The following is a 16,121-nucleotide window of genomic DNA, read 5'->3' as shown; positions in this document are numbered from 1 at the left end:
CAAATTCATTTAATTTGTATATTTTTTGTATAACTTCTTTTTTGTTACATGAAATTATAAATGTTCCAGATGCAAATGACCATAAACATATTAAATTCTCATTAATTTTATTCGAATATATGAATGAATTAAATGGAATATGTATGATAATTTTGGAAGCAAACATTTCTGTCTCGCCCCAATTACCAATTAAAACTGATTCATATAATATATGCGCCATTTTAGTGCTTAAACTCGATTTTAATATTAAATTATCATTCGGTTCATCATAATTACAGTCAAAAATTATTGTGATTCGTTTCGGATAATATAAAATTGCACTTTGAACATTCAAATCATATCGAATAATTGAACAATTTGCAATAAAAATTGGCTGCTGATAGGCCTCATAAAATACTTTTAATATGTTTAACTGTAAATCTGATGCATTTGAATATTGATAAAGTAAATTTTGCTTAAAATATTTGATTGGTATAGATCGGATATTTTGTTGTTCGTTGAGATTGACTAAAGGAAATATCGATGGCATCTTTAGTTTAGGGATCGAATTGGGCATACAGTTCGGCCATAAGTTGTATGACAAAATTGGATATTTTGATGTATCAAAAAGTGACTTTGTGAACTGATTCCATTGAAAAGTTTCCTCTTTGATCAAGAAAGAATTATTCAAATATTGAATGGTATACAAAAATAAACGTGCAACAACAAAATGTTTTGCATTTGAAATATATAAAAAATCGGAATATAATTGTGAAATATTTTGTATATCGCCAAGAAATGGATATTTGGTCTCTTTAATTGATGTGTATAATGCTTTATAGATGGTTTGGAATTCATGAGATTTATTCTTCCAAACATTCTCTAACATTCCAAATGAATTCAAATCTTTTTCGATTGATTTGTTAATAAGTTTCGATATTAGTTCTGAATCATTTTTAGAGAATTGGAAATTTTCTGATAATTTTCTTAGAAATATGTTTAATTGATTTCGCTCACTATGTGATGCAACTAAAAAAGCATATAGCCATGCGTGCAATGCGTTTTGCGATTTAATTATCAAGTAAAATAATGAAATGTTTCGGATGAAATGTGGAAATACAAGTTCATATAAAGAAACAGGTAATGAAGAAAACAAAAATAAAAAAATTGGTTGAATCTGTGGTGCAAACTTTAGGAGTCCATTTTCACCTGTTCTTGAATATATTACTGAAGCTAATGTAAATAAATCAGATATAACATAAAGTGAATTATCTTGTAAATATTGCATTCCTGTTAATACATGAATAAAACGTAATATTTGACTTGTAGTTTCAAACATTTTTTCGGAAAAATGATCTGCTAATCTTCCTAATATTGAATTAACAAAAACGGTTTTTAACAAATTTGAATTGTGTAAATTATTCAATAAAAACGAATAGAAAAAATAATATAAAACTTTGGAAAATTCATTTGATGGTGCTAATATTATTATATCTGTTAGGAATGGTAATAATGAAGATTGTAAAAACCATTCATTAGAATTAGAATTTGTTTTACCAATTGGGAAAATTATTGAAAATCCATTTGATGTCAAAATCATTGAAACTTTTTCATACATAAATTGAGATGATTTCGACGGTATTGGAGGTTTGGGGAACGTTAGCCCTTTGATAACTTTATCCGAACCGAACCATATCGTATCGAATAAATCAGTGAATTGCTGTATCGACATTGTAATGTTTGACACTTGTGACTCTTGATTTTGATAATCGAGTAAAGGTTGGAATAATATTGGATAATATAATATCATTGGGAACCAATTTAATATTACAGAATAAGACTCATTATCATTAAAAATCTTTTGTATATATTTTGAGCAATAAGAAATCAATTGATTTGTATTTTCATTAATTTTATTTAAGTTCTCATTCACTAAGTTTTGATACGTATTTTGGTGTATCATTAAAATTGAGCCACAAAATATAAACATTAAGAATAAAGGCAAAAAATTAACTTGTGAACTTTCTGTTATTTCGATCAAGTTAATTATTTCATCCCAAACTTCAATCGAACTTGAAATTGTTGGGATAATGGATAAAAATATCGAATCGATTACTAAGTAATGAATATTAAATTTTAAGAAACGTAAAATTAATATAAATATTGCTGACGCTAATTTAGGTGGTGATACAATGAATAATGATTTAATTTCTTCAAATGGCAATAAATTTATCATCATATTAATAGTTTTTTCATTAATGAAACTTAATAAACATTTAATTATTATATGTTGTAATTGAACTTCTTCTCTAAAGCGAATGCAATCCCATGTGCATCGTGACTGACATAACGCAGGCGCAATTTTTAATGTTGCAATTAAATATTTAATGATCGATGGTAATTGTTGATAATTATTAATTAATATGTTCATTATTGACTCAGTATTATTTGTATTTTCGATAATTATTGATAAGAAAAACAATTCGATGTTTTGATATTGTGTCCAATCAATTGTAGAAAACGATATCATTATTGCTTCAATTAATATTGCGTTATTAATAGTTTTCCATAACTTTTTATCATAAAGTATTAAAGGTATAACGTTTTTAGAATTCAATACTTTATTCAAAAGTTTCGATGTTAAAAATTTATTATTTTCTTTAATTGATGTTAATATTATATTATAAAAATCATCACTATATTCTTCATTAATTTTTTGTATGGATGAAAATAAGTTAAATATTAATTTATATTCTTTTTTAGTTTTCGCTTCTATTAAAAACATTGATAATTCTTTTAATTTTATTAATGATTTATAATAAATTGATAATCCATAATAAGGCACAATAAAACAATTACATTGATCTATTTTAGATTGATTAAAGTTATAAGGAGTTATTAATGTCTCAATGTTATTATTAAACATTTCTAAGTTTTGTGGGCCTTTTTGGTATATATTTAATTTATTAATATAATTCGAATAAAATCGAATTGATGGACCGATATATAATATATTATCATTCGTATGACATATAGTGAATGAATTAAATAATTTAATTTTTGTAGTAAATCGTAATTTAATATTATTATTAATATGAACTTTTAATATATTTCCTATAAGTGAAGGTTTAAGTTGTATAAATATATTATTCCATTTAATTATATCGATTTGAATTTTTTGTTTTTGTTCTTCTAATTTAAATATCAAATTATTTTCGACAATTTTCATTTCAAGATTATTAAACTTAAAAATGTCAGTGCTTTCTAATGTGTTATTATATTTAAACCAAAATGATAAACAATGGAATTCTAAATCAAATGTTATACGTCTTGAGCTTTTAAAGAATTGTATTAAAGGAAAATGATCATATGAAAGATCTACGAATTTATAAAGTTCATAAGGCTTTTCATAAAGTAAATTAATTTGATCGAAATTTATATTTCGATTAATTATGGGATAAATCATTGGCATTTCATATATATTATTTTCATAAAGTTTTATGAATTTCGATCCAAGAAAATATGAATTGTAAGGATCTAAATCCTTAATTTCATTTGATATATATTTTATTAATGTATAAACTCTAATTGGTGCAAATTTCGATTTATTATTACCGAAAATTATTTTTAATAATAAATTTTCGGATAATTTAAATAATTTATGATTGGAATCTAAACTTTGAATTTTATGTTCTAATTCTTCAAAACCATTATATTTAACAAGATTACTTAATAATCCAACAATTGAAGTTATAGGAAATGTCGAATTATTAACTTCATCAAATAACCAATTAATACCATTGGCTTTAACGAAGTTAATTGTAGCTTCGATTTTATTTTTAAATGAATTTATAAATATTTTTAATAATAAATTCTCTTTTAACTCCGAAATTAAATTCATTAATAAATTCATATTATCGATAGTCGGCGATTGTATTAAATATTTACTAATTAATTTAATGTAATCATTTTTGTTTTGATAATTCTCATATAATTTTAATAATGACGAAAATATTAATGGAACAAATTCTTCTGTAATTTTTAATGAATAAAAAGACAATGATAAATCATCAAATTTCGGATTATTAATTAATAATTCATATAATTTATTTGTCGATAAATTCTTATAAAATATATCAATGAAACCAGAATTAATTAATGTTTGAAAATCAATTAATTTTTTGTCGATTTGATTCATAATCATATCAGATACAATTGAAAGTTCTTTAACATTACAATTATAATTCTTTAATGATGAAAATAGAATCGGTATACACTTTGTTATAGTTTCAGGCGATTGAATATTTAATGTCAACAAAAAAGAAATCATTTTTTCTATCGGAGGATTCTGGAAATTTAACCAATTAATGAATGGTGTTATATTATTTATAATCGGAATCGCTTTTTCATCTGCAACAAGTTCAATGATTAAGTCAAAGATTTCAATTTGTGAATTGGAATCATTTTGAAAGATGTTAAAAATATGTTTTAATATTAATATGTTCGGAAATGGACTTAAATCATCGTTTTTGGAATGTAAAAGTGGTCGATAATAATTATACTTATTTGGACCATTTACTTGCGATAGAATTTCATCAAATTTATTTATACATTTACTGGTGATGAATATTGTCATCGAATTTTTTTGAGTATTCGAAATACGATATACGAAATTAGAAATAAAATTTAATACGTCATTGTAATTAATGGGAGGAATTTCTTCTTGCTTGACAAAGAGTTGAAGTGTGCTGAGATATGGTATATTTTGGAATTGTGATTGAGATGAATGTTCAAAAAGTAACATATTGATAAATGAAGAGATTCTCGTTGATGGAATTGTAAAGAAACATTTTTCAATTATGGTCTTAATTCCATTACTTTTGATCAAATTTGAGAAAAATGAATCTTCGGATACTAATGCAATACAGAATTGGGTAACATTGGATATCTCTTGTTCATATAAATCAGAATATTGAAGAAAGCCTAAAAAGAGTGGAATTAATTGCTTGTTATATGGAATTTTATATATATTATTGGTTTTTGATAGAATTTTCATGGAAGAAAATATTGATGATGGTTGTTCTAAAATTACCGGAACTAGGTCAAAAAGATCTTTAATAAGTGGTGGAATGATTTTCTTGATTACGTTTTGATTTGATTCCATTCCTAAAAATTCCTCTAAATTCATTAAAAATTCGACAACCAATTGAAATTTCTTTGTTTTGTCCTTTTCTGTTTTTACTGTTTTAGAAATGTTTTTTAATTTTTCTGATGTTGCTTGTGCATTAGCTAATTCCATTTTTTCTTTTCAATTTTATATCACATTTCAAACGGTTTGCTAGCGAAATAAGAAAATTAAAAATATGTACGCGCTTGTTTAAACATTTAAATGACACATATTTGGAATGGGAAATCATCCTTCGTTGTTCTCATTATCAATATAATATAATATATATATTGAAAATCGTTATTATACTAGCAAATTACAAAATATTGATTAAATATACAATAAATATAGCTATAAGCGAAAAAATGAAAAAACAATGTTTAGAGCTAATATCAGATATGTGATTTGATGAGTTTAATTGAATACATTTGCTTTAATGATTTGCCCTCCTCAAACAAAATGAAGTCTCTGAAAAAGTTAGGAGAAATCACCTTCCTATATTCAATAATTCAATGATAGTTCAAAAATTGCAAACAGATTGGTCTGTACCATTTTCGAGGTAATCTCCGAAAACAAAAAGTATATTGAATCTATATTATATATTAATATTTAACATATAATTTCTAAAATGATATAATAATATAGTTGAATTTTAATTTTTTATTTCAAAAGATATTTTAATTTTTTAAATCTGACCACAGTGAATGTGGCCAGACCCTTCTGAAAAAATGAGAAATAAAATAGATGATGCCAGAAAACAATTTAGAATTAGAAGAGCAAGACAATTTACATGCAAACAAGCGTATTCGAAGAAGGTTATTTACTAAAGATGATGATCAAAAATTAATAAAGTTCATTTCTAAATATGGAACAAATAACTGGAATAAAGTATCAAAAGAGATGAATGATAAGACACCCCGACAATGCAAAGAACGTTGGTTGAATTATTTATCACCAGAAAATAAATTTACTCCATGGACAAATGAGGAGGATAATTTATTGGTTTCCCTAATAAATGAGGTTGGAACAAAATGGGTTATGCTTACAAAATCATTTTTTGGAAGATCTGACAACTCAATCAAAAATCATTGGTATTCAGTTTTGAAAAAATTATGCGGAATTGATACTAAAGGAGAGTATTTTATTGACGAAGTGTTATACCGGAAAAGATATGAATCCATAAAATTGAGCAAGAAGGAAATAAAAAAGAGATGGAATGAAAAACTAAAATCACAAAGAATAACACAAAACAATTGCACTCAAACAAGGCCAATGAGTGTTTCAGGAAATATGAATGTAAATATTTTTAATCAAGTTCAAATGAACATTTCACGGAATCAAGAACGATTTGTTAAACAAAGAAATGAAGCACCTCCTGCTGCTTTGCGTCCATATCCACAAATTAGTCAAGAGACGCCTTTGGATTTGTTTGATAAATCTTGGGATGAAATTATTACAGGCCAAATCCAAGAGATTGAAAACGACCCGTTTTCGTTGGAATTAGGATATTTCGGAGAATGGTAATAAAATAAAAATAAAATTATAATTAATTACAATTTTGTTCGCCAAAACACCGGAGGTTGTGTTTTTGTTTGACGAAATAAAGTTGCTCCTGTTTCTGGCTTTGATACTTCTACTGAATGGAATTTTTGGTTTGTTAATTGCACAACATTATCAACTTCGTCAATTGAACATAATTGAAAACTGATTACATTATCAGATCCTTGAGGCCACTTTGCTTCATAAAGTTCTTCCACTGCATTTAAAGCAGCTTTTTGATTTGAGAAAATAGCATATCCAGAATCATGAGCACTTGAAAAGTATAAAAACTGTACATTACCAAAGCATTCTAATTGGCGCTTCCATTCGCTCACGTCAGTATTTTTTGGAAGTCCATCAAATCTCACAGCTTGACTTGCCATTATAAGGAGAGACGTTTATTTATTTATTCCACTTTTTCTTTGATTAGTGGGTCGCTGTATTTTGAGAGGTTATCGGCATAAATTAGGGCACCCAAACGGAAAAGAGGGATAAGAGGTGCAACTAATAACTGTAAGAAAAAGTTGTTTGATGGCTCAATTCCATAATTAATCTCGAGCATAATGTACGACAAGAATTCCATTGTGATATAATAATCACCTCTGTCAATTCCTCTAAAGATCATTGAGGCAATATATTCTGGTTTGAAAAGTGTACAAGTACCTTCAATCTTTTGACATGATAAAGGTTTCTTAAGGCATTCGACTTTATATCCAGGGGTATCAACAGATGATATAATCGAAAAATGAATTTTAATTCCTGTATGCTTAAACTCATTTCGAAGTGTATCACCAAGTCCACGAAGAGCAAATTTAGCTGAGCCATAACCTGCATATCCGCTAAATGTGTATATACTACAGATACTGCCAGAAAAGTTTACATGAGATCCTTCGCCCAAAAATGGAAGTGCAGCTTTCATTGTCAATAACGCACTAGTAAAGTTGACATTTGTTTGTGACTCAATGTCATCATATGTCATATCTTTTAATAATTGTGGTTGTGCAGATCCAGCATTTATAAATAAGAAATCAATCTTTTTCATATGATTTCGAATTTCATCAAAAGCAGAAATCACTTCACTGACTTTACATAAATCGGCAGAAATTGTGATGATTTCTTGGTCAGGTGTTGTTTTCAATGATTTTTTGGCAGAATCTAATTTCAATTGGTTACGTGCGATCAAAACGACCTTGCCAGCACCTCTGTTAAAGCTTTCTTGTGCAAGAGAAAGACCAACACCAGATGATCCTCCTGTGATTACAACTGTTTTATTTTTAACATCAACTTTTTTCCAATAATACTTGCGGATTATAAAGACAATTAAAGCGATAATTGCAATGATAAAGTATACTAGAAGAACAATTGAACCTAAATTCATTGCTGAAAATTTTTTATAGAGCTAAATTCCTTTGCGCCAAAAGAACCTCAAAAAGTGGAAATAAAGACTTTGTAAACACAAATTGTGTTGGTCGATACAGTAGAAGGCTCAATATTTGACCGTTAATTCAAAACGCTGGTATCGGAGCTACCGTTAAGATTAAAAATGAGGCATTTGTTGAAACAAAAAAGCATTTATTCATCAAATAAGCACCCTCAAAGAGGTTTATTGTGAAGAGTATTTTGTATTTGGTAAAATTAATAAAACAATTAAAAAAACATATAGAAAGTTTGAGATGAAATAGTCTCACATAAGCTCAATTTTGTTCAGGGACAGCCACATTCAGGGCTTTTTCTTGTAAAGGTAATGGAATATTTGGTACATTAATTGAAACTGTTGGTTGAATATGTTTTATGGTTTCTTGATTCTGGCCTTGAATACCTTGACCTCGGTCAGCCATTTGAAGCTGTTGGAAGTATGGGATAAAGAATTGGAAATTAAATGGATTCTTTTTTTGAGAACTTTCATATCTGTATCTACATTGTACATCTGTCCTGTTCCCCATCTCTTTGGAAATCTTTGACCATGAGTGATTTCCATGAATTTGAACTAATTGAAAAAGTTTCAAATCTTCTTCATGTGTCCATCTATCTTTTTTCTTGCTTGGGTCAAGGCACCGCAACCATCTTTGACCACACTGAGAGCGTGATCGACCATTTCCAACAAATTCACAAACTTTTTGCCAATCCGCAAACCCGTAATGATATATTCCAGCAAGAAGAAGTTCATCTTCATCGAGGGTCCACGGGACAGATCTATGCCTTACGTGATGATTTGCAGGTGGAGACTTTGGAGTTGAAAAATTTGATATATTATTTGGTTGCGAACTGAGAACTCTTTTTAACTTGTAAATAGCTTGAGTGTCATATCCTTTTCCCCTTATTGTTTCGCAGGCTTGTTCTAGATCAATTTCTTTATTGATGAAATCTGAAAATAATTTCTCCAATTGTTTTCTTGCTTCTGGTTCAATCTCATTTGGTGGTTTTCCTGTTGTAACATAAAGAGCAACATCAATTAGTGGCTTGGGAAAAGGCATCAGTTAATTTTACGAATTGAAACAGTTGAATTTTCTTTTGAATTTTTGAGCTTTTCTTAGATCAATTTGAGTAGGAAATAATCGTTAAATTGGACGTTTGTGGTGAAAAAGTTATACTCAACATTTATTTAACGGTCGATAACCTTTTCTCCTTGTTGAAAAAAACCCCACAAAAATAATAGATTTTCACCTACGCATATAAACATTGCATTATATTATTTGAATAATCATCATTTGTTGTTTCACGAAGCAACTTAACTATTTCTATATGACTAAAATGCAAAATCAATTTTATTTTAAAACAAAAAATTCTCAAAATATATGTAAAATTAAAAAATCAAATTATAGTAAATAGAAAATAAAACAAACAATAGCAGGTCTCTAAACCCACAAAATTTTCTCTCTTAAGACCAAGTAAAGCCAACAGAGATCAAAAAACGATAAATATTAAGAAACAAACTCAGTGAAATTAGTTTTAACTTTTTGAATGTTTGTGGTGTCCATATAATACATGTCGTTTTACTTCAACCAAATTTGTAAGCATTTTATTTATATTGGAAGCCAAATAAGTGTTCAAATGGTGGTGTTGCTGTTTTATTTCCCCATTTTGAATCGATTCTGACATCTTGGGCTTAAGGGCGACCGTTAACTTATGAAATTTGTGAACAGCTGTTATTTGAAAATGACGATAAAAATAATTGTTTGAATTTAACGGTTATAAAAATGGAGTTTCGCATTACGATAATCGGTGATTCAAATGTTGGAAAAACACAGATTGTTACTGGATTAAAAATGGTGAAAACCCGCCAACGAAACTTGAACCAACAATTGGTTCTATAATTTACTATTATGAAAATCTATCAGTTGATGATTATGGTACGAAAGCTAATGTTCGTATTGAAGATATATCAGGAGATCCGAATTCTCAATTTCTTATCAAACAAGCCAGTCTCACAAGTACTGGCACTGCAGTTATTCTCATTGTTTATGATGTTTCAAATCGGGAGACATTTAAACATATTGAGTACTATGTTTCATTTTTCGAGGTAATGTACGCTGTTATAATTTTAGTTGGAAATACAGTGCAAAATAAAGAACGACAAGTTTCATATGATGAAGCTTCCCAAAAAGCTGATGAAATAGGAATGTACTATCTCGAAGTAAACACAATCACAGGTGAAGGCATTGATAAGCTTATACACGACTCATATTATTATTATAATCGGAATCCACCAAAACATCCATCTAGGGAAGGTTTTATTATAGAGCCAGAACAGGTTGCGACAGGACAGAAGAAAAAATGTTATATTCAATAAATAGTGGAGGTTTGTTATTTCATTGACGCAAGCGAGATGTTAACATAAGTGCTGTTGAAAATAATATAAAATTATTAAAATTAGTTTAAATTATATACTTGTAACTTTACTTTTTCTTCCTTGAATATAAAGAAATCTATGTTCGAACAATTAATTTTTGGTTTGAATAAAGATAATTTTGAAATCAGTTTTGACAAACAATGGAATCATTTGATTTAAATTTCCCATTATCATACAATTTAATAATTTGTAATTTCATTTATTATGGTTTTTTATCAAGAAAAGAAGTGGGTGATTTATATTTAAATTTTTTGTAACTTGATTCAATCAAAAGAATCAGATATTAATAAAAATAGTTCAAAAATGATTGATACTTTTAGTGTCACTATTTGATTCGAATGGATTTACATAAATCATATTATTTAATTGAGAAAATGATTGAGCGAAACATGATAAATAAAAGGTGGTACCAATCACATAAATTCATATTATTTTATACATTATAAAACAGAAGGAAATATGTAAAAATTCTTTTCTAATTCTTCTTTTTTTATGTTTCAAAGCATTGAAAATTATGATGAACTTTCAAAGAATGTTGGGGACTTCATAAAAAATATGATCTATCATACGAAATTTCAGAATTTTCTAAAAATATTTTTATTTGATGATACAACAAAATTTTATCAATAAAAGAATGTTCACTTATTAACTACAAAACAACAAATATTAAACAATTCTTTTTATTTATTTAGAAACAAAAAATAAGTTAAAGCTAACGCGATTAATCCTATTCCAATAGCTTTCCTAAAAGCTCGATAAAATTTTTGCCTACGAATCAGCTTTGCTATTTCATTATGATGCAAGCGATCTGCTAACAGAAGTGCTGTATTAAATAATTTAAATAATTTCTAAATATTATTTTGAAATATAAAATTCTTAAAACTAATATTAAACAAAACAAACACATATCTTTAACATCAATATCAATTCCTTTTTGCTCAAGAAGTAATTCAACTATTTTTTTATAATCATATACAGATGCCAATATAAGTGCTGTCATAAAAAATTTATATAATTTCCAAATATTATTTTGAAACATTAAATTCTTAAAATTAATATTAAATAAAACAAATAAATATCTTTCGCATTTATATCAACTTTGATATGTTTTAGAAGATACATAACAAGTTCGACATTTCCAGAATGCGAAGCGCATATTAAAATATCATTTGGAATATTGTTTTCTTGAAGAAAATGTTTAATGAAGAATAAATTTCCGATTTTTGCTGCTTTACCAATAATTTCCTCGTTGACTTTCATTCCCTCTTTAAGCAAAAATATAAAAATTTCATAATTATCATATATAATACATTTCTTTCCTAATTTTTCCAAATTATTAATTTCTTCAATTTTGTTTTCATAAAGATAATAAAAAATATCATTTCGATGAAACTTAATTGCTGCTTTATATGATTCTTTAAATGTTGAATTGTTTTGCTCACATAAATGAATTATCTCTAAATTTCCACCAGCAACAGCATATTTACCTGTGTTTTCGACATCTGCGCCATTTATAAGTAAATATTTAAAACATTTTACTGCAGAAAAAAATGCTGCATAATCAATGAAATAAACATAATTATTGATAAATGAACATCTTTCATAAAGTGATGGTTGAACTATTTGATTAAAATCGAAATCTTCTTGTGTTGATATTTCTTGAAGTTTTCCTATTTCATCATTTCGAATTATTTTTGAGATTTCATTTGGATTAACTCCTTCTTTAATTAATTGTTTATGAAGTTCCCAATCATTCTTGGAAAGTTCCTCATGATTGTTTATGAAATAATAATCGCATTCATATGGTACAATTAAAAAACGTTGTAACAATTTTATTTGTTCTTCTTTTGGTTTATAATTTATAAAATTCATATAATCATAATTTTTAAGAATTTTTGAATCAATTAAATTTTGTTCAAACATTTTTGATAATAGATAAAGTGATTCTTTGGTCTGTTTTTCAAGAAGAAAATTTGAAAATGCATCATATATTTTGGAGTCGATTTTATTGGTTTCTTCGAATTCTTCAATTTTCATTAAAAAATTGATGTATGCAGATGAATCATATGGATTTGAAACAAACGATGAATGTACAATATGACTAATAATAAAATTAAAAGAAAATGAATAGTTATAATCAAATAAATCAATTAATGTCTGCACTGACGATTGGTTGCTCAAATCAAAAATCTTTTGTTGAATTGTTTTAAGTTTATCCAATTCATTCAACATGATTATGTATGTTTAAAAAACAAAAAATGGGAAACGAATGGATTCCTTTAGAATGACACACTCGTTTTTTCTGAAATATTGTTGACACGTCAAAAATATTGAATAAAAATTCAATACAAAATGATCGTTTCATTTATATGGAAGATGACTGGAAAGTTGGGCAAAAAATTCAATTTCTACGAATGAATGCTACAATTAAATATATTGGGCCATACCATGCAAAGCCAGGGAAGTGGATTGGACTTGAGTTTGATGAGCCGAAAGGAAAAAGTAATGGAATTATTAATGATGTGAAATACTTCGATTGCAAACCTAATTCAGGGTTATTTGTCCAATATGAAACTTTCTTAAAAGCAATGAAAAAACCAACTAGCAAGAAATCACCCACTGTTTTTCCAAAATCAACCGATGATTTGAAATCAAAAACCATGATTGATTCTCCTCCTTCTAAACATAATAACGAAATGGCGTCTTCAAAGTCAGAAAATCTTTTATCACCAATGAGTGATAATTCCTTTGATGAAGATAATGAAATATCTTTAGAGACACAATACATTAACCTAGAAAAAACGTTAAAACACGAAGCGAAAAAAGCAAAAGATATTGAAAAAAAAGTTGCTCAGCTTACTCAACAACATCAATTAAAACTCAAACAAATCAAAGACAACTTTGACGAAGAACTCCTTAAAATACAACTAAAATACGCTATTGAGATAGGTGACCTTGAGGAGAAGCTTTTATCGGCCAAACAACTTGAGAGAGAAGTTCGACAAAAATCTATTCATAATCGACATATTCCAATTCTTGATCTCCTAAGTCAAATAAACATCGAATACCAAAAGCTTGAGTCAGATTTACAAGAAATCTCCACTCGACAAGAGAAAAAAATATCTAAAAAAAAGAATAAAAAGAAACTTCTTGAAACGCAACTCCAATCACAGATATCGAAGCTCAATGAACAACGCGATGCCATTTCCGAAATAGATGATAAATATCAACGATGCTTAAATGAATTAAAAGATCAACTTCCAGCATCACAAGAATTTAATACCTTAAACATAAAAATTGCAGAACTAGAACAAAGCATTGAACAAGGAACACGAAAACTTAAAATGGCGTCAATTGGCAACGAAGTCAACAAGGAATTCATCATGAAAATTAGAGAAAATTTCAATCCAACATTTGAATTGCTTTTTCGGTTTATCAGAATTAAGCACAAAATCGACTTTTTGAGCAGTATCGTAAAAGACGATACGAGCAAATTTTATATTGAAAGTTTGCTTCATCTTATTGATTGTGCGTTATTTGTTTTCCAAAATAATGTCAACAATTTTAGTGAATCCACGAATCTTTCCAATCATTTAGCTAAACTTGAAGAAAATTTAGATCATAAACGATTTGAAGATTTAGATCTCTTGAATCAAATAACATCATTACTTCAAAAGCATACGCCAATACCATTACATCTTGCGACTACTTCACATTTAATTAAATCCATTTCCATTAAATGTGAATCTTCAACAACGAAAACAATTTTAGAAAACTTTTCGCATAAATTTCCTTCGATTTTTCATCCACTAAAGTATACTGAGGCGAAAGAAAACCTCGAAAAAATTGCGCTCGAAATTCGAGAGGAACTTCATAAAGCAGAAGACAACCAAAGTTTTTTTGTTTCGCAGTTTGATTCGAAGTTACAAAACTTTTTTGCAAATTCGAAACAGAATTCGAATCAATTTAATCTTCAAAAAGAAGAAAAATCCGAAAACGTAACGACAAATGGCAATGATGATAATGACGATGATAAGGAATTACTCGAATTACGTCGTAACGCAAATGATCTCGATTCGGTACTCGACGTGTTGAATAAGTATAACAACGCACTAAATAAGAGAAGAACGAAAATAGAGAAAGAAATAAAGAAAACAAAGAAAGACATAAAGACATATGAGGAACAGCTGGCAATCTACGAAGAATTTAATAAGTGAATTTGTGATTTTATTTGTAATTAATAAAAATTTAATTATAATATTTTTGTTAAAAATTTCGTATTATAAAATGTGGTAACGTTTTGCACAAAAATTTAATACTGTTCATTATGCAATAGATTCTATTTATAAATATGGAACTGTTCCAGCCTAAATGGAAATATCAGTATGTAATTAGAGAAATTCACATGTTTGAAGAAAAACTATGGCTTTCCAAAGATGAATCAATAACAATATGTTATGTAATGGTTTACAATTTAATTTGAAATTGCTTACTAAGCAATTTGTAAACAAGATTTGATAAATTTGGAACAATTTTGATGGAAAAAGATGTTTTTAAAGAAAAATGGGTGTAAAATTTTTTATTTGTAGCATGGTCCATCGAACCCGATAGCAGTCAAGCTTGTTCTTGGAACAAGCAATACATCACGTGGGTCACCATCAGAATGGACTTTAACGTCATTTTTGCTACCAAATTGAGAGTGCAAGATGAAATTAGCGAAGGTTAAGTATTTATCATCGTATTCAACAAGAGTTCCTTCGAGAAAGGCTCCTGTGTTGAGGAAGCAGACAGTTTTCTTATTCAGATAAAAACTTATCTTGTCACCTTGATATCCTGATAGATATTGGGCTCCTTGTGAATATTGGTTTCCTGGTTGGTATTGGTTTCCGGGTTGGTATTGGGTTCCTTGTTGGAATTGGGTTCCTTGCGGGTATTGGGTTCCTTGCTGGTATTGGTTTCCTGGTTGGTATTGGCCTGCGCGATTCATTAAGTGATTTGACTTTTGTTCAAACCTTTTTGACGGCAGTTGGCAAATCAAAATTGAATGAAAAATGATCGTATTCAATTTAAACCATGTTGTAAAAAGCCGGTGGTTAATTAACCACTACAGAATTAACGTAAGGTATTTCAGTAATTGAAAAACAACTCAAACAATAAGGAACAGATTGAATGCTTATCGTCTTTTTATTGCAACGTTTTGACTTTTGTGTTGAAATTGATGGTTTTGCACCAAACGGGCATTCAAAAAGCCGCTACTATGTGCGGGTTTGATTCTTTTTGCTGGCCAAATGCTTGGAAAAATAATATCTGGAGAGAATCCCTTATCAAAATTTTATAAGTGCTTATAAAATAATATTTGATTTCCTTCGTATTTAAAAATTCTTTATAGTTCCATTCCCAAAGCATTCATTTTATTTAGAAATATGTCTATAATATTTTTGCAATAATAAAAAATGAAAAGCCATATGAGTTTAATTAGAAGTTTAGATTCAAAAAGAATTTTAATCTTAGTCAAGACCAAAATAAAAATTAATTTTTATTTTTGATCTAAAAGTTTGTTTTAGGTTAAAAAATAAATATCATTAT

General features: G+C 27.8%; 4 protein-coding genes across 4 annotated transcripts; 1 reads left to right on the top strand and 3 right to left on the bottom strand.

The window, feature by feature from the left end:
- Nucleotides 1–7,091: 7,091 nt before the first annotated feature.
- Nucleotides 7,092–8,063, bottom strand: GO595_009153 (oxidoreductase; the record flags this gene model as incomplete). Its single annotated transcript, XM_067922807.1, has 1 exon — nt 7,092–8,063. The coding sequence occupies one exon, from the start codon at nt 8,061–8,063 to the stop codon at nt 7,092–7,094; it is 972 nt and encodes a 323-aa protein (XP_067770671.1).
- Nucleotides 8,064–8,379: 316 nt separating this feature from the next.
- GO595_009152 (Myb-like DNA-binding domain containing protein) lies at nt 8,380–9,159 on the bottom strand (the record flags this gene model as incomplete). The annotated part of the gene is made up of 1 exon (XM_067922806.1): nt 8,380–9,159. The coding sequence occupies one exon, from the start codon at nt 9,157–9,159 to the stop codon at nt 8,380–8,382; it is 780 nt and encodes a 259-aa protein (XP_067770670.1).
- Nucleotides 9,160–13,195: 4,036 nt separating this feature from the next.
- Nucleotides 13,196–14,752, top strand: GO595_009151 (uncharacterized protein; the record flags this gene model as incomplete). Its single annotated transcript, XM_067922805.1, has 1 exon — nt 13,196–14,752. The coding sequence occupies one exon, from the start codon at nt 13,196–13,198 to the stop codon at nt 14,750–14,752; it is 1,557 nt and encodes a 518-aa protein (XP_067770669.1).
- A 362-nt stretch (nt 14,753–15,114) lies between these two features.
- GO595_009150 (putative variant-silencing SET protein) lies at nt 15,115–15,522 on the bottom strand (the record flags this gene model as incomplete). Its single annotated transcript, XM_067922804.1, has 1 exon — nt 15,115–15,522. One exon carries the CDS (start codon nt 15,520–15,522, stop codon nt 15,115–15,117), a length of 408 nt encoding a protein of 135 aa, XP_067770668.1.
- Nucleotides 15,523–16,121: the final 599 nt, after the last annotated feature.

The sequence above is a fragment of the Histomonas meleagridis genome (assembly GCF_020186115.1).
Source record: "Histomonas meleagridis strain 2922-C6/04-10x chromosome Unknown contig_86, whole genome shotgun sequence".
NCBI classification, from domain to species: Eukaryota; Parabasalia; order Tritrichomonadida; family Dientamoebidae; genus Histomonas; species Histomonas meleagridis.
Note: the sequence above shows the minus strand (reverse complement) of the source record. Positions and strands in the feature narration are given on the sequence as shown.